The sequence below is a fragment of the Chelonoidis abingdonii genome, chromosome 2, assembly GCF_003597395.2.
Source record: "Chelonoidis abingdonii isolate Lonesome George chromosome 2, CheloAbing_2.0, whole genome shotgun sequence".
In the NCBI taxonomy this organism is placed as follows: Eukaryota; Metazoa; Chordata; order Testudines; family Testudinidae; genus Chelonoidis; species Chelonoidis abingdonii.
The window spans coordinates 284,100,124-284,120,195 of NC_133770.1; the positions used below are offsets into that span (position 1 = coordinate 284,100,124).

Consider the following 20,072-nt stretch of genomic DNA (forward strand, 5'->3'; position numbering starts at 1 on the left):
TTAATGTTTAGCTTCAATATCTCAACTTAAAGTCACCAGCAAAGTCGACTGGTGTAAGTTCCCACTAACTCTGTGCTTATCACACATACTCTAGAAACAAAATCTTGAACTAGGCAACACTTAAGCTTTAAGCCTGGGGTTGTGCAATATTAGCAACTTCTACAGAATCCTGAACCTGCAGCATCTAGTGGGCCTTAAATTCTAACAAGGGCCAAGCAGTCTCAGGGCCTCTCCAATGTTTTGCAGTATAACAAAGTTGGTGTATTTTAAGTAGACTTACATATCACAAATTAGTTTCCAAGTAGTCAGTGCATTTTTAGTTAGGGTTTAGATATATCCACTAATTAACAGTATTCATATTTCCTGAAGTTGAAGGATGATTAGTGCTCACTGTGCACATGCACAGCACATCTTTAAACACTTGAGGGCTTTCCCTCAACTACACTTCATGGACATACTTTCTTCCTGTTCTAACTTGGCCATTTGAAATGTAGCATATGACTGACTACTTTGGGGGAGGTGGTTTGAAGGATTTATTCTACTGAGCAACCTCCAATATTGAATTGCAAACTTTTAACCCTTTATCTTTCAGTAGGTAATATGTACAATAGCCTTTAAGTGAATACAGTAAATATTAAGGATTAGATTTAGTCTGTTTATAGCAGGCTTACTGCTCAGCATCTGGCTGATCAGTAGCAATTGGTGATTAGGTTCAATCGTCGTTCAGCTTAAAGCTTCCATTTTCTTTGCTGGTATTGAATAGGGTAAGCAGATCATACAAATCTGAACAGCAGCCTGAGGAATTTGAGTGAACAAATATTAGCTTTCTTGTGCAAGGAGAGGGCAGGTCTACTTAAAAATTTGAGCTCTAAGCAGGAAAGTGCCTGTACTTTTTTGCTCAACGAGGATTCAAAGACCCTCTACACCATCTGTCAAAAACTGTCTGTTCTTGAATTGGAAACCTCATGTTGTGCACACCGTTTTGTTTTGTTTTTGCCAAGGTATACCTAGTGAACTCAAGAGCCCAAACTATTACCACAAGTCATTGTGAAAGAGTCAAACGCTGCTTTCCTTTGAGTTATAGGATGAGAGAATGTCAACCCCACTGTGTGAACAGGTCAGGGAAGTAGAAATTCAAGGCTATTAAAAGGAAATGTCTTATACAGGATATCAGTAAGACCAAGTGTCTAGCACAGTGCAAAGATATTGTACATTTATATGGATAACAAAAAATGTCCAGAGTTATAGTAAATATTGAACAAAAATTTTGCAAGAGATACAACCTCATGCTGCCAGATGTAGTCTCTCACATTATTGAGGGTTAGAAGGGATTTTTTTCCTATGGGCAGGTTATCCTATAATTACTTGCTGCAGAGGTTCTTGCATCTTTCTCTGAAGTAATGAGTTACTGGCCACTATTAGGATAATTGGAGCACAGGAATTACCATACAGCCTCAACCCAATTTACCTAATATTTGATATCTCAGGTTGGGAAAAAAAACAGAAAAAAAAATCCATTCTTTTGTATAGATGGAAGAAAAGTGATTTTTTTCCCTTTGCAAATCACCTTTACTGTGGATTCATAACCAATTACTTCCCTTTGAATCCTAGCAACCGCTCCGTCCCCCTGCCCAAATCTCTCTAATATCACTGAAGTACTGTTTAACAGGGGACTTCTCCCAGGGCATTACAGAATCTAAAGAGAGAGGGGAAATAGATACCACACCAGAAGTTCCATAGTAGTTAGGTTTCCCTGCTAAAATAATCAGCTATGAAATAGTTAAAAATAATTTAAATGACTGGTATCTGGAGCCCAGCAATGTGACCCAGTATCTCTGAAAGAGCTATGAACTTTCAGTCTATCTGCAGCCACAGAAAGATAGCACTCTGTTAGGGCACATTTTGAATTTTTTTCTTCACAATCAGAAGGGCTAGTCATTTTTTAAAATATTAACACTTTATTCTGCAGAAGCTGATTGGGCCATCAGAGAAGCTTAATTCCACTCAGGAAAGAATGAGTGTATTTTGATACTAGCACGCAGTAGCTAAAAGTTTTAGGATAAAACTAAGTGCATTCATATTTAACAAATAGATTACACATATACATGTATTATCAACTTAAAGAATACTTATATTGATAATTCAGCGCTCTACTCAATAGCTTAAAATGAGTTCTCTCTCAAAAGCCACCTACGTGAGATGTAGACTTTCCTCCTACAGGAGATTCCAACTGACAAAAGGGCCTTGTTCAGATGTCTGGGATCAACTGAATACATTTATTTCAAAGCAGTTTTAAATATTAAAAAAGTAGAAATTAACACATACAGTACTCAAAAACTGTCACATTTAAATACATGTGAATAGACAAGTGTACTGATGTTTGATCTTAACATTCAAATGAGAAGTCAAAATTTTAACTACTGGCACTACCAAATCTGATTTCTATACAACATGTTGATGTATTATTTAATAAAAAAAATAAATAGCAATCGCTGTTCAACAGTAAAATAAGACATCATTTGCAGAACATCCTCATCCCAGGGGGAAAAGAAACTAATTATTAGCTATTTGTCTATAAAGATCTAAACTTTCCAAATATTATTTCATGTACAAAATTGCAGATAGTGGCTCATTGAGTTTAAATATATTGTACTTAAACTCAATCAATATAACACACAATGAATTTTAGATTTCCTATGACCCACAATAAGCCAGAACAAACAGAACCCTTGTTCCTGATGGAACTAATCTCATTTTAACAATGCCTATGTATACTACTGCAGAGAGTGTACAAAAGAATAGACATTTGCTTCTACATCATTTTACATGTCTAAGTTTTCCTTATGTGTTCAGCTTTTACCAGATTATTCTGAGATCACTTAAAAATACACTTGACCACAAAGTGAATAGTTTTTCTTTGTTTAATGCAACTTAAAACACTGTATTAATGGATAAAATGGAATGCTAAATAAACTCAGGTCCTAACTGCTTTCCATAAAAAAACAGTACAAGTCTGAAATACTGAAACTGATAACACTGTGGATTAGATGTGAACAGCCTCACTCACCGGTGTATTTGCTTTTTAATACACTTTTGTCATGACACTGATAAAGCAATAGTTTAAAAGCTACTTTCCAGTAACAGTTGATAAATATTTTGGAATATTTTTTTCATGCAAGGTTTATTTGATATTTAAAGTTCTCATAATCATATAAATAGAATTAAATATTCACTGACTACAGCCTTGTAAAACTGCACTAAAAATGAAAACTTTGAGAAGGTTTTTTTGAGTTGTGCTTTTATGAAATGAAAAATCGTCCTATGTAGCAAGACTGTCTGCTGTAACATATTAGTAATATGTACTGTTGCCAAAGTAACATTTTAAGCAATATAATACCAGTTCTACATATGAAAATCATAGAACCTGATCAATACAGTTATCTGATCACAGACAATAACAATTTTATTCTGTTCCAAAATTAAAAATGATATAGAAAATGAAGTAAATTAATGTTTTTAATAATACATTTAATGCTGTGATTAGAAAAAAAGGAGACTAAGTGAATTAACTGCAAGGAATGTGTTTTTCACTAATGCAATTTTATAACAACTTTGACGCTACCAGAAGTCAAACGCATTCTTCCAAAGACTTATTAGAAATTAATTTTATGGTAATGTGTTTGTTGGCTGGTGCTTGGAGTTAAGACTATGAAATACAAAGATAGTTTAATGAAGACAGTTAATATACAACTTGATACTAGTGATTAGTTTCTATAATTAATAGCCTGACAAACTGCATGAAAGGTCAACCTTTCACTCTGATTTCCTAAACAATTTTTTATAATGTAATAGTTTATATTTATCCAGACAGTAACACTGAGGAAATTTTACACACGTTAATTATAACCTTCAGCAAAGCTGAAGACATTTTTTTTAAAATAAGTGATTTTCAAAGAGAGCCAATTAGCTATAAATAAATACTGTTGCAAGCTCATATTTCAATCTGAATAGTTATCAAATTAAAATGTTCTTTTGTTCCAACTTAGCTATGTGACTACAGTACTATTCCTGTACAAAGGACAAGTTTCAAGTAAGATTCTAAATCAGTGGTTCTCAACCTGCAGGCAGCCCAATTAGCACACAGTTGCGGCCCAGCTGTGTGCTAAAGGCCGCTGGGCCGTGCGGCTGGGTCTGGGTTCCCGGCTGCCCGGCCACCCAGTGTGACAGAGTCTGGGCTGCTCAGCCTGGGTGGGGTTGACATCACTGGCCAGTTTTGTATGGCAAGGGTCCGGGGCTGCTGACCAGTCCCGTACAGTCTGGGATCAAGGGCTGCCGGCTGGCCCTGCAGAGTCCTGGATCCGGAGCTGCTGCCCAGCCCTACAAACTCCAGGGCTACAGGCTGACCCCATGGGTTTGGGGTCTGGGCTGTTGCCTGTCTGCCCAGCCACCCGGCCATGCACTGCCCAGCTCTGCACAGCAAGGTCTGGGGTCCCTGCCACCTGACCCCCTGCCCAGGACTCCACTCCTGACCCCACTCTGTGGAGGGGTCTCTGGGCAGGTGGCAGTGGGTCTGTGGGGAGTGCTGTGGTTCTCAACCTGCGGCCCAGATAACACATTTTGGGCCACATATACGGCCCACAATGATAAACAGGTTGAGAACCACTGTTTTAAATGCATGCATAATATAAACAGTGTAATATTTTCTAGAAGTCCTTGGTTACTAAAAATTCAGTGAAAAACCTTCAGCAAATTTCACATACATATAAGGAAAGACAGTATGACTAATTTTTTATCAAAATAAATTTTCAGATGGAAGTAATTTGTAATTGTCTTAAAGTGAGGTAATATCACAGGGAAACTGCAATCAGAGTTTGGCATAAGTCCACATAATATAAACATGAAATGCTGTGTGCACATCATAAAATGCTACTGCTTTTCTGTAAAGTCAGTGAATATTCCTTTTGCTTTCAAACTTAAATTTAACTGAGCACTTTCTTTAATCAATACCAAAGTGGACTTCATAGCTGTAAACTGTGTACTCTTAATTGTAGATTGGTTTTTAAGTGGGCCAAAACCATTCACTTTGAAAACAGAATCTTAACTCTGCTAATTATATAATTGAGAATACTGAGTTCTTAGGAACAGTCATTTCTACAAAGTTACATGGTTGATGGAAACCTATGTTTGGAAAGCTGGCAGTTGATACACATTTTTAACAGCATAGACAGAGATGTAAGTGCTAGATGCCAAGGATGGCTTCAGCAAACCCAATAAGGCATGCCAGGTTCCAAGGCTACCATAATACTGGCAAAGGCAGAATAACACAGTATATTTACAATACATATAATTCACCTCATGAGGTGAACCTTAAATGAATTCTTATTTTGTAACAGCAGCTATATATACAATTGTGCACAGGATTACAGGGAGGCAGCAGCCATTAGCTTTTGCTAAAAAGCCTGTCTTGCATGAAGGATGTGCAATGCTCAAGTTTTGAATTTGATTAATCTGACAAAATGTGCACAAAGGACACCGGGAAGACTCCTTTCCTCTCTGGCTGTCCTTCGACATGGCCAATCTGCAACAAAGGAGAAAAACATTGTGGGTTTCTCACTCACTCCATATAACAAAACACTGTTCCTCGTGCATATCAGTACAAGCCTTGTGATGGTTCTTGGACATTTCACAGCATGCCATCTAAATCCTTGCCAAGGAAGCTACATTTTGATGTATGTTACTCTTCAGTATCTCCCACTGTCAAACACAGACATCAGAGTTTTATTTTGTTTTATTTGGATTAATATAATCCTCTGTCTACCTTGATTACAACAATATTTGGATTTGTAAAGAGATCAATAACCACCACCAAACATTGTTGTAACTGGGATAAATAGGGGGACAAGTTAAATGAACTAGAACAAAAGGATCATGGTTGGAATGGGAGATCTGGAAGAGTCACATATTCCACTGAACCAAACACAGAGAGGAGAGGTTCTCTTGGCTGTCAGATTAACCTATAGTTATACTGTATCTTGTAAGAGAACTGAATTAATACTACAAACTCACTCCAGAATGAGGAATCTTGGGACTATCCTACCCTAGGAAGCTGACTGTGGATGCGAAGAGCAAAAGAGAAACCTACAAGTTGCTAAAAATGGGAAGTTACCTGGAATAATTCTATATATGTGGGTAGAAAATCCTAGCAAAGCATTACATACCAAACATGGAAGAGGAGCAAGTGATAAAGGACCCCTGCCTTACCCCTCTCTGCAAGCAAATTAGAGGATCAATGATGTCTGTCACTCATGTTTACAAAAGGATAGATCCAACAAATCTCAATTACTTGGAAATGAGGGGAACAACCATACCATACACACCAAATTTGTATGGGAAACAGTTTGCAAGCAATCCATAGCATAATATACATACATGAAGAGGTATCTAAGCAGTTTCAAATCATGAATAAGACATTATCTTGTGTGTGGACATTTCACAAACCGGAGAAAGCTACATAATTTGTCCACTACACACATTTTGCCCAACTCTAGTTAACAGTGTCAGAACAGCATGCCTTGATTTATCATACAGTCAGTCCTGCTTCTTTCTAGATTGAAGATTTACCTTCTGGTTCACTGTTTTCAGAATAGTAATATGCCTCTCACTGCTCTATGGGTTACCAAAATGGAGAGGGGTAATAGGCGAGCCCATTGTTACCCTCTATGAAGCCAAGACTTTGAAGCAAATGGCCCAACAGCCCTCATCCCCCAATCCCAGAAGCACCAGGTGATTCACAGTCCTTCATGGAATTTCCCAGGGGAATGGCCTTTTAAGAAGGTCCCAGCATCCTTCATGAAGGAGAGACTCAGCAACCACTGCCAACAGTGTCAAAAGATGGGGCAAGGGGACAAGCAGAGGCTACCTCTCTCTAATGGTGCTAAGACTTTGGGGGCACATGGCCCCAGCAAAAGTCTTCTCTTTCCCAGCAGTACAAGGTGATGATTCATTCACAGCCTTGGGAGCCCTGATGAGGTCCACCATTCTGGAATTTGTCACCTGTTTTGGGGACCTGTTAGATTGACTTGGGTGTGTGTGGAGGGGTAACCGAGTAAGGAGTCAGGTAATGGGCACAACTCAGTGTAACCTTCCCAGCCTCAAATTGTAGTTGCCACACCTTAAACTCCATAAATCATCAGTGTACTTTCTGCCTTCTGTACCTGACATCAACAGGACCCACCCCTGTCCTCTGAAGAGCAGTAGGAAATGGAACCCTGATTCTAACTGTGGCCTTTGAGTGCTGCTGTAATAACACCACTGTCACAATATCTGAGTTCCTGCGAGCCATTTCCGCACTCTGAAGATAGGCAAAATCAAGAGTTATCAAGTTTACAAACTGAATGGTCCAGAAAAGCCACAATAAATTCAGAAAAAATTAGTGCTCCCATGTAATTACACAAATTAGGTAGAGTATCTCTGCTAGAGATTTGAATTGCCTAAGGCACAGTCCTGCATTATTAGGTAGATGGAACAGATGACATAATAGGTCTTTTCAGTATCTAACTTCTATGATGTGTCAATTGCTTCTTGGTTCACCTTGTCATACTTACATATGGACTGCAGAATATACAGGGCTCAATTAAAAAAAGACACTGTTCAATGGTTTTGGACAAAAATAGGTATTTTTGTTTGTAAAAGATGCATTGACATACATAGATGCAAGTGTCACACTGGGAAATTGCAATTGTGCATGCAGCTGCATCTTTTGCTAACAAAATCTTAGGTACACATTTCTGAAAATTAGGCATTATTTTAGCACTATCCATTGTTTTTAGCTTCTTACAATCCAAAAGCTACATACATTGATGAAAGAGAATGAATGGCAACCTTAACTCCAAATAATTCCAAAGGTCAATCTTCAACTTTAAATAATGCATATGAAATATAATTTCCTTTTTTTTAAAGAATGTATAAACAAATATAAATAAATTAAAGCAGATACAAGAAATGTTTCCACATGTATTGTAAGTGAATACTAGATGTTGGAATCACGAAGACAAAAGAGCCATTAAACTGTCAGTTTGGCTTTGAATCAAAGACACAAGGGATTAATGTATTAGAAATCTGCAAGATGGATGGCCCATGACACTGAAAAACAACAGGATCTTATACATTATCAATGTGAATGGAATTGTTACTACTGACATTCACAGGACATACAACATATCTATCCATTTATCAGTGATTCATTGTCAATACAAATGAATGAGGCACATCTATTGGCCTAATTATAACTGCATGTCCAGACAGACAGACAATATAATGGACAAGTTCGATAAATTCCATTTTCAAGATCTGTTTCAACAGCTGTTTAATGATCTTTATTTTGACTGTATGTAATTATAAACAGATTGGGAGAACAGCCATATGTAGCAGTGCAGTTACCTGCATTAGCACTGTAAGAGAACCTCTGTTTCCCTTCCCTGCTGTTTCCTCCTCATTGTGAGGAAAAGAAACTAAAAAAAGCAAAATGTTTTAGCATCTTTCATCTGAGCACCAGTCCTTTAATATTTTCTTCTGAGTCTGAATTTTGACAGGAAATCCTGAGTGTGGTTATCAGTGAGAAGAAACTGCATTTGGCCCAGACCTGAGACATTATGGACAGCACTGCAGCTGGACTGGTGCATTAACACCCACTGGGACAGTGCAGCAGTTAGAATTGCATTTTTATTGGTAAAATTTGTCTCATTTCTCTTCCTTACAGCTGTAGCCTGGGGAAGCAGGATTCACTAGGGCCTGGGAGGAAGCTAGCAGAGGATGAAGGAAGGATTGGGCCTCAGGCTAGGTTTGAGAAACAGTGAGGTTAGCAACAGATTGAAGATTGGATCAGGCCCAGGAACACAGAAGCAGGGGAGTGGGATCTCAGAGGAAGACAGAGGGTAAAACAAGGCTAAACTGCAGATTAAGGACAAAATTGATCAATTGCATGTAATTTTGGAGGGGAAACCAGCAGTGCATGGGAGTAATTACAACAATCATATTCATAGCAACTATTGTAACTAGCTTAATGCTGCTGGTGCATTCAGACAAGAACCACGTTATCATTTATCAACAAAGGTACACACAGTGTTTAAATGGAATGATATGCAGGGGTCAGGAGGGAAAATTTGAGAATGCCTCATTTGGTGGAAAGCTTCTGAATTCCAAAGGCAATGAAATATTGCCTCTGAGGCTGGCAGGTATAGTTCTAGCAGTATCCAGGGAAGACTGTCTCACCACAAAGGCAGGTAAATTCCTTGCCTGCACACACCCATTCTCCTTCAATTTGAAAGCTGGATGCAAGTTTACATAAATGCTGTTGCATAATTTTTTGACAAAAGATGAAAATATTAATGCAAATTACGTACAATACATGGTATGTTGTCACTGCCCAGTTAGTTTCCTCTAGTCTAGGGTAAAGGAAGGAATCAAATAAAACTGGAATAGCAGCAGTACAAGAATCAAAGAGAATACAGGTCTCTCAGTAAGTTCAATCATCTGAAAACCTATGAAATGGGGTCAGTTTTTGCTGCTGTCCCTAGTAGTTGCTAACACCATTAAGAATGGGAGTCCGCACTTAAGTCCCTGTGAAGCACAAAATAATTGGATTTCTCAATGAAGTATGACTGGTCTGGTGTTAAGGAGCTTTAAGCAGGTCAAATAAGGTGTAGCATATAGAAACTATGAGTAAGCTAACTGCTACTCAGCTGAGAGTAATGCCCAATAAAGTGTAAATTATACAGAATTTTCATAAAAGCAGAGATACATACCCACCACTCTTGGTCCTCTTCACCAGTTACTATAATTATTTCTCCTTCAACAAATGTAAGCTCATCATCATTGTCTGCTTGACAGTCGTAAATGGTCTTCACCCTCCTAACTTTGTTTTTCCCCTAAAAAGTAAATATAATTTTAGCTGAAAGAGCTGAGACAGGGGATAAATATATAGAATTTAAATTTTGGGTTTTGGCTATGATTTATTCGACAAATCATTTACCCATAGTTTGTATCTCTGATTGCAGGGGGAACTCTGCCTTCCCCATCTCCTCTGCCTGCTCCCCAGCCCATCATGCCAAAGTGCCTTGTTTCATCAAAGTTTTTAAACAACTATATCTGGATTATATAGTCTGTATTCAAAAATACAATGTTAGAAAACCTGACATCTAACTACTGCCTAATTAAATGATTTAGGCCCCACCTATACTTAGACCAGAAAGTAGTTTTAACAACCATTCTGACATGGTTTTAGTCTATATACACTATCCCTTTAATGTATATTAGAATTAAGAATAGGGCAAAACCAAAATTGAAATCCGGTCGCCAATTAAATTCAGAAAGATAGGGGAATTGAGGAAGTTACAGAATTCAAACCCCAGTATCTATACTTCTACTAAAGTTTTGGTTCCAAGGCCAGTGCAAAACCAAAATGAACCTATTCTTTGGTTCTGGAACAGACACAGACTAAATCTAGCAAGACAATATTTTCATTAAATTTTATCTGAATGGCAGAAACTCCACATGAAGATCTACTCTAAGACAAGTGGCACTATTTTGGGCTGATCTCTCATGAGAATGGCTTGTGTTAACTATTCTGAACCCAAATACAATCAGTAGGTCTGATTCTGCCCTAGACTACCAATTCAGATCCAAACACTGCCCCTTCTCTAGATGCACCTTATTTTTCTGGGAACTGTGTAAATAGTTTCCAAACTTGACTACCTTGGAAGTATATGATGTATTATTATACATCACATTTCAAACAACACTCAAAGACTAAAGGAAGGCAAATAATGATAAAAGCTTCAGAAAGCAACAACTAAGAAGAATGGTAAGCAAACCATGCAAGCTTAGTCAATAAGACAATGTGAGACCCAGAAAAAATAAGATTGAGGTGGAGATGGCACCTGTTTGCAAATATATAAAGGAATGTTGAATAAAAGGGAAGGGATCCATTAGTTAACACTGGACTTAATATACTGTACTAAAAATCATATTAAATAAACTTCCAACCAGTTAGGCAACAGAGGTTGACAGGAGAGGTTGACAGTCACCATTAATAGATACCCAAGGTGAGAGTAGGCATCCAGCGCTTAGTCATATTTATACATCATGAATAATGAAATCAATCATGAAATGATGCAGGGGAATGGACTTTTCCCACCAACTAGACTGTATTAATTTTTCTAGTTCAAGTGAATTTCTATAGAAAGCTAGATTTCCATACACGTCTCAAGTTATAAAGACGTGAGGGAAAGTGACTGACATTGCTCCAGGTAGTCAGTGCTTTCTTATTAATACATGGGTGACATTTTAATAATCTGCCCACTTTAACTCATTAAAATGATGGAAAGGTGAATACCAGCCTGTGGTGGTGGTGGTGTGTGTGTGTGTGTGTGTGTGTGTCTATATATATGGAAAGGACTATGGGCTGGATTTTAAATGAATGCACATTAAGAGCATAGTTTGGGGTTGTGATGTGTAAAGAAACAAGTATTTTCAAGGCATCCAATTTTTGCATCAAATGCAATTAATAATAATTTTCTCTCTTTGTGCACCCAAATCTGTAACCCCATCCTAAAATGTCCATATATCAAAATATTCAGAAGAGGTTTTTGTGCTCACAACTCACAATGATAGTTGCTGCTTTGCTAATTAATGGACATGACCCCTCCAATTTGTGCTCTCATTTACACTTCTAAAGGAACAGCTTCTAATAGGGTATTTTTCTCTCTGTTGAAACAATGGTGTTTATAGCCAAGGAAAAATGTGACTATTAGTACTAGGTGTAATTTTAATGATACTGAGACCAAATTTTATTTATCTTCAAATCTCATTTAATTCCTTAAATATTAGTGGCACTTTGTCATATCTACTGTATGCTTCTAAAATACCCGATTCCTTCAGACTGTTAAGAAACAAATACTTTTGCCTGCACAGCAGGTGGTTAAAGTCCCACAGATATTGGTAGCTGTCCTCATAGGTGTTGTTATGATGTGGTGATGCAGCATTCCATCATCTTGTGGTGACAGAACACAGTTAGGGAACCAGATGAGAAATGTATTTGGAGTTCATGTCTCTAAGCAGCTCCACTGCCAGCCAAACACATGAGTGTGAGCATGCAGGCACAGAACCTGGAGCAGTGTAGACACACATTTCTGGTGCTCCCTCCTCATTTCTATAAATATCATTTAGATTAAATCAGAACAGTGAGTCTACACTGATGTAAAAACAAATATAAATGGAAGGCCCAGTAGTTCATCCTCAGAACATTTGGAAATATCTAGTGTGATTTTCTGTATTTTGGAAGATATTAATCAAAAGATTAATGGGTTATTTGCCTCTTTCCTCATAGAGGGAAGAGGGAGCTTGCAGTAGTGAGTCTCCCCCCAGCTTTAAAGTAAGTGAATAGGCAACCCTTGCCTGGGAGACCTCTTGTGGCCCTTCTGCTATCCCACCTACTGGTAGGAAAGCAAGGGAATCCAAAAGACAAAAACTTCTGTTGCTCTCACTTCAGATTACCCTGACTGGTGAGGCCCTGTCTCACCAGTCAGGCAGGAATGGTGAGCTGAAGAGAAAGAGTATGTTCTCCTAAGCCCAGGAGAGGAGGAGGAGCTCTCCCCCTTCAATCAGCAAAGGAGAGGAAGCTGTGTATCTATCTACCTCAACCGTTTGTATACCCAGCTTGCTGGATAAAACACTTCCTCTATTATTTTTTGAGTAGTTCACAGAATGAAAATCTTATAAAAGTATGTTTAACATCTTTTCTTTATCTACTTGGATTGTGAGATAAACAATAAAAACAACTCTACAAGAATAACTAGTGTGCAGTCTGAATAAGTGTCTTAGTAAATTAGACTAGGATAAATCGTTCCTACAATACCTAAGTTTGTTAGATGTGAATTACATTAAAGCGTAGTGGTGAGAACTCCAGACTGGGTTCCAATTCTGTTCCCAATTATAAGTGTTTTGCCACTGACTTATTACATGACCTTTGGTAAGTCAAAATTTCCCTTTGTACCTCAATGGGCCCTTCGGTAAATACAGTGATACTTATGCACCTTTATTAATCATATAGGTGCTAAATATTTGAATTATTACATTGCCAATGTTGATTTTTGTGGTTGACATTTCAAGTTTTGTAACAATTATTAAAAAGGAAGTTTAAAATAAAACCTATTAAACCCTTTTCTAAATATGTTCAAAATCAAATATACGTCCCAGTTATTTTATGTGTAGGAAACAGAGAGCAAAGAATTAAAGACAGAAAGCTTTAAAAATGTTTTTAACTTCTTAATGCACAGAAAGCCACCACTTATTGCAGAAACATAATTTGCACCCTTAACTGTGCCAAAAATACTCTGGTGAATTTAAGTTGAGTGCCTTGCTCCCAGGCCCGATCTTTATGTTTCTGTATTCTTTTTGGCATGCAATAGGCTTTACCATCAGAAGCATTATTTCTTGAAACCGTTCAAAAGCATACATCTGTGCTCAAATCTGTGAGCTGTCACTTGTTTCGTGCACATAACTCAGTGCAGTCTTTCTGCAAATTTAGCTTTAGGAGAAATTCAAAGCTTGCCACGAGGCTTTCAGCACACTGGAATACTAGAACTACCCACCATATTTATTTTCCTGGGAAGCGGCACTGGGGTCTCTGGCAGGGTATGCGTCACATCATTAGAATCTTCAGATACTTGCTTTTGGACGGTATCTCTAGAGTGTACATTTGGAGAAAGATCTATGGAGTGAGATTTCTGATTTGCCTCTGAGGGCTGAGGCTTTGGTGATGATTCTCCAGCTTGAGTTTTAGCCAATACCTCTCCTAGCTGAGGTTTTGGAGGAAGATCCTTCATGTGTGGCTTTGGCGGTAAGTCTCCAAGTTGTGGTTTTGGTGGCAAATCTCCTAGCTGAGGTTTTGGGGGTAGTTCTCCTGGTTTTGGGGGTAGTTCTCCAACTAGAGGTTTCTGGGCGAGTTCCACAGGCTGAGGCTTTGGGGGCAAGTCTCCAGGTTGTGGTTTCTGTGGCAGATCGACCGACTGTGAAGACTTCTGAAAGATTTCCAGGTGTTGATTAGATCTATCTATTGAAAGATGATGACTGGTTTCTATTTTTCTTAGTGCCACTAAAAACAGAAAGCAAAATCAGGATATTTTCACATGTATTTCATAGACAGAAAATCTCATTTCCCCATATTACATTTAAGAAGAATCTGAAATATGCAAGACAACTTCTTTTCTTCCAGAAAGATTTATTTCCATCATACAAAATGTAGAAAGAGAATTTCTATTTCAGGCTAACTCCAAGTACAGATATCTACAATGAAAGAAGCTAAAAAAGCTCAAAACCTAGCAGTTATCTTCAATAACTGAAAATGTCAGATATACTCTGAGTTACCTTTCACACATTTTAAATAAAACACAATTTCCCAACAGTTGAAATTAATAAGTAATATTATATTTGTGATTTAAAAGAAAGACTGAAATTTTAAAAAATGATATTGCCTTGCAGTTTATTTATAAGAGGTGGAAAATACGAAGGTCCTTTCAAACAACATTTATTTTTACATTTTCTTAGTTTCACTGCTCTTTCTTCCTTAGACTCGTCAATTAAGTGTGCCAAGCAAAACTCCACTGGCATGACTGTATTTAGCTATATTAAACAGGTATATAGGTATGAAACCTGATACTAGGAGAGTAAGCTCCTTGATGAAAGTACCACGTCTTTTTGACTCAGAAGAATGGATAATTTCATACTGTGTTCAACATTTGCTTTAAGGTCAAGCAACACTGTCAACACATTTAAACCTACCACAAAATAATATCACATATACACTATTTATAATATAACCTACTACAAAAACACATTCACATCATTATATATGATGATTCTTATTTTTAGATGAGAATTGTGCACACATTACTACAAATGAGAGACGATTTAGCCATACATGTACATAAGAATGACTTCTACACACATGTGATAACACATATGCAAATAAGGCACAAATGAACCAGGTTCAGGCTGAAAATCAGGCCAAACAATTTATTTTAACTGCACTTCTGATATTAAATACATTTTTATTAGCTCTCCAAAATGAGGGTTTCAAATAAGACAAAATATCAGATTTGTTGCTAGGTAACACACCCCTCAGAAATGGTGGAACAACCACTTGCTATGGTTTGAGAGTTCTATATATGGCCCAAAAGTAATTTCAGCTCATGATGACAGTCAACTCTAACCTAACTTCTTTTGTAGTGATACCTGTCTTCTCAATGACATCTTAAAAGGACACTGTTGAACTGAATTAGTTTTCTTACCTGTAAAACTGAATTTTTAAAATTTGTATTTAGTTTTTGCCACTAATGCTTTGCATTCCTCTTATCTTGCAGAATGAAGTTAGACTGGCCAGATTCATTCTTTGATTCTCCTACTTTGGAACAATACAGTTGTAATATCCTTTGACACACACACTGGCACATGTAAAATTGTGCTATACTGTATATGCTTACACTCAGTATTTGCGCTCACATGTGTGTGCGCGTGCAGGGGGAGTATGTATATTTCTCTGTTTCTCCAGTTCTTCAATTAATTCTGGCACATCACTCAGAAAAAGAGGCTTCCACTGACCACCTTTTCCTCCCAACCTTCTACTGTCTTTGTTTCTCAAAATGTTCCACTCTACAGACTATCTTTCAGAGTGGTAGCTGTGTTAGACTGTATCAGCAAAAAGAATGAGGAGAACTTGTGGCACTTTACAGACTAACGAATTTATTAGAGCATAAACTTTTGTGGGCTAAAGCCCACTTCATCAGATGCATGCAGTGGAAAATACAGTAGGAAGATATCGATATCTATATCTATATATCTATCTAGATAGATAGATAGATAAAGAGAAAATGAAAAAAAGGATGTTGCCATACCAACTCTAATGAGACTAATTGATTAAGGTGGACTATTATCAGCAGGAGAAAAAAAAACTTTCAAACAGTTACCTTCTTGTTAACTGTTTGAAATGGGACATCCTGAACTTGACAGAACAAAAAGGGAAGATTTTTAACCTCTCTTCTTGGCCCAAGAACCTAAGTGACTCAGGAGCCTGAAGCACACTTTCAGAAGTGACTTAAGTTCCACTGATTTTCAAGTAACTTTTGTAAATGAGATTTAGGCTTCCAAGTAACTTAGACAGACAATTACCCCTCGATCAGTATTATTTAACATTTATATTGCAGTAATAACACCAGACCCCAATCAGTGTCATTGGTCCATTGTGCTAAGCACTGTACAAATACATGTGAATATGTGGTTCTTCTGTAAGGAGCTTATGATCTTGGAATAAATCAGTAATGAAGGAGGACAATAAAAATACACAGATTCTTACTGATTTTCCTTCACGTTCTGCAGGATTTCAGCTTTTGCGCTAAAATACATGTTTAGTTTTTTGACAAAATCCTTGCTGATTTAGAGAGAAAAATCCCTATAGATTTTGCCATAATTTCCAGATTTGTGTTGTCCCATAAATAAATGTCTTTTGCTGAAAACACCAAATTTATGAAGACCCTCATGACTGATCATCACTTGTTTCACACACACACACAAATATTCAACTATGCATATATCTTTTAAAAAGCTCTTACCTTTTGGAGGTAGTTTAGGAAGAACTCTTGGGCCAAATGCAGTCTTTGCAGTCCCCATGCTAATCAACAGATATGAACTATCAGTACTTAATCTTACTGAACAATGAGCTTACTGTGTCCCATTTCTAGTGCCCACCCACTATTTAGAAAAAAAAAATATAGTAAGAGTTTATGCATAGCCAGGACACACAGTGTTGTCCATGAAATAGCCCTGAAACTCAAAGCAGTGTTGGCATTAGGTCTGGATTATTCAAATAAAGGAAAAAGCTGTGCAAAGCCTACACATTGTTAATGCTGCATGGCACATCTGTTCCATGGATAACAAGGTGTGCATACATGTATATTTAGAAAGCTGCTTAAATTGAGAGGGCAATTCAACTGACAGATTCTGTTTAAAGAAGCAGCAATAAAAGCACAAGTCAAGAATTTAAATTAGCACATTAAAATAACCATATTAAGTACATAGGTAATACAGTCCAAAAGCATGCAATTATGGTCTAAGATAGTCTATCTTGCTTTGGGTGCTTCACAGTTCACTCCATGTATATACTATTGTAATACACACACACCGTAGCTAGAGTATCACTATCTGTTATAGATAAGTTTGCAAAACATTCCATCTGTTTTTCCAGTTGTGGATAACTTTTCAAAATCTTTACCAATTAAGCTCAAGTTTTTCAAGCCTGGTCTTGGTCCAAGGCTGAAACTTTCTGAAAGTCTGAACAACAAAATTTGAGTAACTTGTATACAAGGAATATGAAAAAATACACACTCCCCAATAAAAATGCCTTATGACCTTTTCTTGAACCCGATTTGCACAGAAACAATTTGGGGATTAAAAGATTAAATTTGGCAGGGAGATAACTCTTCTTGATAAATGTTTTTGAGTATTCTGGTAAAAACTGGTTTTGATTTGGTTAAGTTATGAGATTCTGAAAATTGCATTTTGTGCATGCTTCATAGATAATGAAAGAGATTTCACAACCATGTGCCAACATGCCATAGGAAGACAGACTGCTCTCCATCAGACAGATCCTCAGCTACTGTGAGTTTTCATAGGTCCATTGACTTCAATGAGGTAGAGCTCCATATGAGTCCGACTGATTTTATTCCATATTAAAATGATGAGTGAATGAAGCAAAGCTTTGATCTTCCAGTAAATGTTGCTCAGGGAAGTGAAAAATGAATTAAGCAATTTTTAAAGAAATTATTTTCCTTGCCCCTCTACTTTTCCTCCACTATTACTTTGTTCTCCTTTCCGCTACACTTCCCCTTTATTTGACACCCTATGTGAAAGTGCCATCTGACATGGTAAACTGACAATGAACAGCATATTTGAATCATTCAAACAAGTGAGATCATTTTTCATGGATTTTTTTTTTTTTACACAAGAACTGCAGCGTGTTTAAACACTATAGTTTATTCAATAATTATTGTAATTTTCATTTTTTTTCTAAGGGTACACCACTTTCTGCACAATCATAGAATTATATCAATGCTTCCCTAAGTATAAAATTTCCACTTCAAGGGGTTACATGTTTTAAACTGGTATAGTACATATAAAAAGAGTTGTATTTTGCATTTAACATGTCATACATGTCTAACATACAAATACAAGAAAGACAACAAAAACAGTGTTCTAATAAGTTCCCACTATGAACCTTTTTTTAAGATCATGCATAGATGCTATAAGCATTAGACCTATTCAGGAGCATAATTCAAGGATAAAACCATGTTGCAAAGAGATACAAGAACATAATCTCCATGTGTGGTGTAAAACTGTCCAAAATACACACTATAAGATGATGATGAAGGTGCATTTAAGAGATTATTATGGTTTTGAATCTGAATGGTCACCTTATGGAACATTCCACAAAATGAGAGTATGAGTCTTACGTTTTAATAGAGAAAAACCACTGAACAAATATATTATCAGATTAGGGGATTTAACTACTGTATGTTAGTGAGCAGATACTGTTAGAATTGGAAGGGTTCCACTTCCCAGCTGACCCAAACACAATGGCTGACCATGTTAGTTCAGGCTACTGACCTTATAAAAGCATTTGCCTCATTAACTCAATATATTCCTAACCAAATTACTATTTGGCCTGCGACCAGCGAAACACTGCCAAGAAAAGGGAAAATTACTGACCTGTTATTCTGCTTTTCTGAAGCTATCATTCTGACAAGCTTCTCACTTCTGGGTCACAGCTCCTTAACATGAGACTCAAGGAACTCTACAAGCTCTTAAGTGTTATGGCACTTAGGACAATGGTAGCAAAGTGGGAAAAAAAAAAAGCCACACTCTCAAGTGGCTGTCCTGTACCACCATGACTTTAACTAAACATTCCTGAGGCAGTAGTTATTTCCAACTGCCTGGGAGGCGAAGAACACACAGAAAAAAGCAAGCCAACTGGAGTTATAAAAAATAACAACGCCTAAAAATAAAAATCCAGGTGCAAAAATTCAGTAGCACCCCAATAAAGATTAATATAAAACAATGAGGGCAGATGATCAGCTGAGTAAGAATCTTGTCAGAATATTTTTCAATAAGCAGAATTCAATCAATCCTCTGATGCACAGGCAGCCTCAATTCTGGCATTTGTTAACCTGTGAGTGTTTGATTTTGTAACATGAATAAAGATTTTTAGATGTAGTTTTCTAGTGTTTTTTTTTTTTAAATGACATGCAACTGTAACAATCATCACACAACCACCTCCAAAAAACAAGTGGTCATCTGTGTTTGAACTTGGGGCTTCGCAATCAAAGCTCAATCCTCTATCATTTTTGCTAAAAGAGCAACTCCATTGGCTGGCAGTAGCTGAAGGGTGCACTGGGCAGGACAGTATGGGGAGGAAGTGAGCAGCCCTCTGTGGTGAAAGAACAGGTTAAGGACTATTTAGAAAAGCTGGACATGCACAAGTCCACGGGGCCGGATGCAATGCATCCAAGGGTGCTGAGGGAGTTGGCTGATGTGATTGTAGAGCCACTGACCATTATCTTTGAAAACTCGTGGCGATTGGGGGAGGTCCCGGACGATTGGAAAAAGGCAAATCTAGTACCCATCTTTAAAAAAGGGAAGAAGGAGAATCCGGGGAACTATAGATCAGCCTCATCTCTGTCCTCGGAAAAATCATGGAGCAGGTCCTCAAGGAATCCATTTTGAAGCACTTGGAGGAGAGGAAGGTGATCAGGAACAGTCAACATGGATTCACCAAGGGCAAGTCATACCTGACCACCCTGATTGCCTTCTATGATAGGATAACTGGCTCTGCGGATATGGGGAAAGTGATGGACGTGATATACCTTGACTTTAGCAAAGCTTTTGATGCGGTCTCCCACAGTATTTTTGCCAGCAAGTTAAAGAAGTATGGATTGGACAAATGGACTATAAGGTGGGTAGAAAGC

The 20,072-nt window shown here is 37.5% G+C and overlaps 1 protein-coding gene across 8 annotated transcripts in view; it reads right to left on the reverse strand.

Annotated features, from left to right (window-relative positions):
* Positions 1 to 1,938: 1,938 nt before the first annotated feature.
* ASAP1 (ArfGAP with SH3 domain, ankyrin repeat and PH domain 1) overlaps positions 1,939 to 20,072 on the reverse strand; it is a 374,925-nt gene continuing 356,791 nt past the window's right edge. For 7 of the 8 annotated variants that reach the window (XM_075063243.1, XM_075063244.1, XM_032762910.2 and 4 more), the window contains 4 exons: positions 16,665 to 16,723; positions 13,650 to 14,152; positions 9,804 to 9,926; positions 1,939 to 5,578 (listed from right to left, as the gene is read on the reverse strand). In XM_075063243.1, the coding sequence (XP_074919344.1) occupies positions 5,504 to 5,578; positions 9,804 to 9,926; positions 13,650 to 14,152; positions 16,665 to 16,723 (760 nt within the window). In that variant the 3' untranslated portion in view covers positions 1,939 to 5,503. The remainder of the gene's footprint in view (positions 5,579 to 9,803; positions 9,927 to 13,649; positions 14,153 to 16,664; positions 16,724 to 20,072) is intronic. The other variant, XM_075063248.1, reaches the window with a different exon arrangement.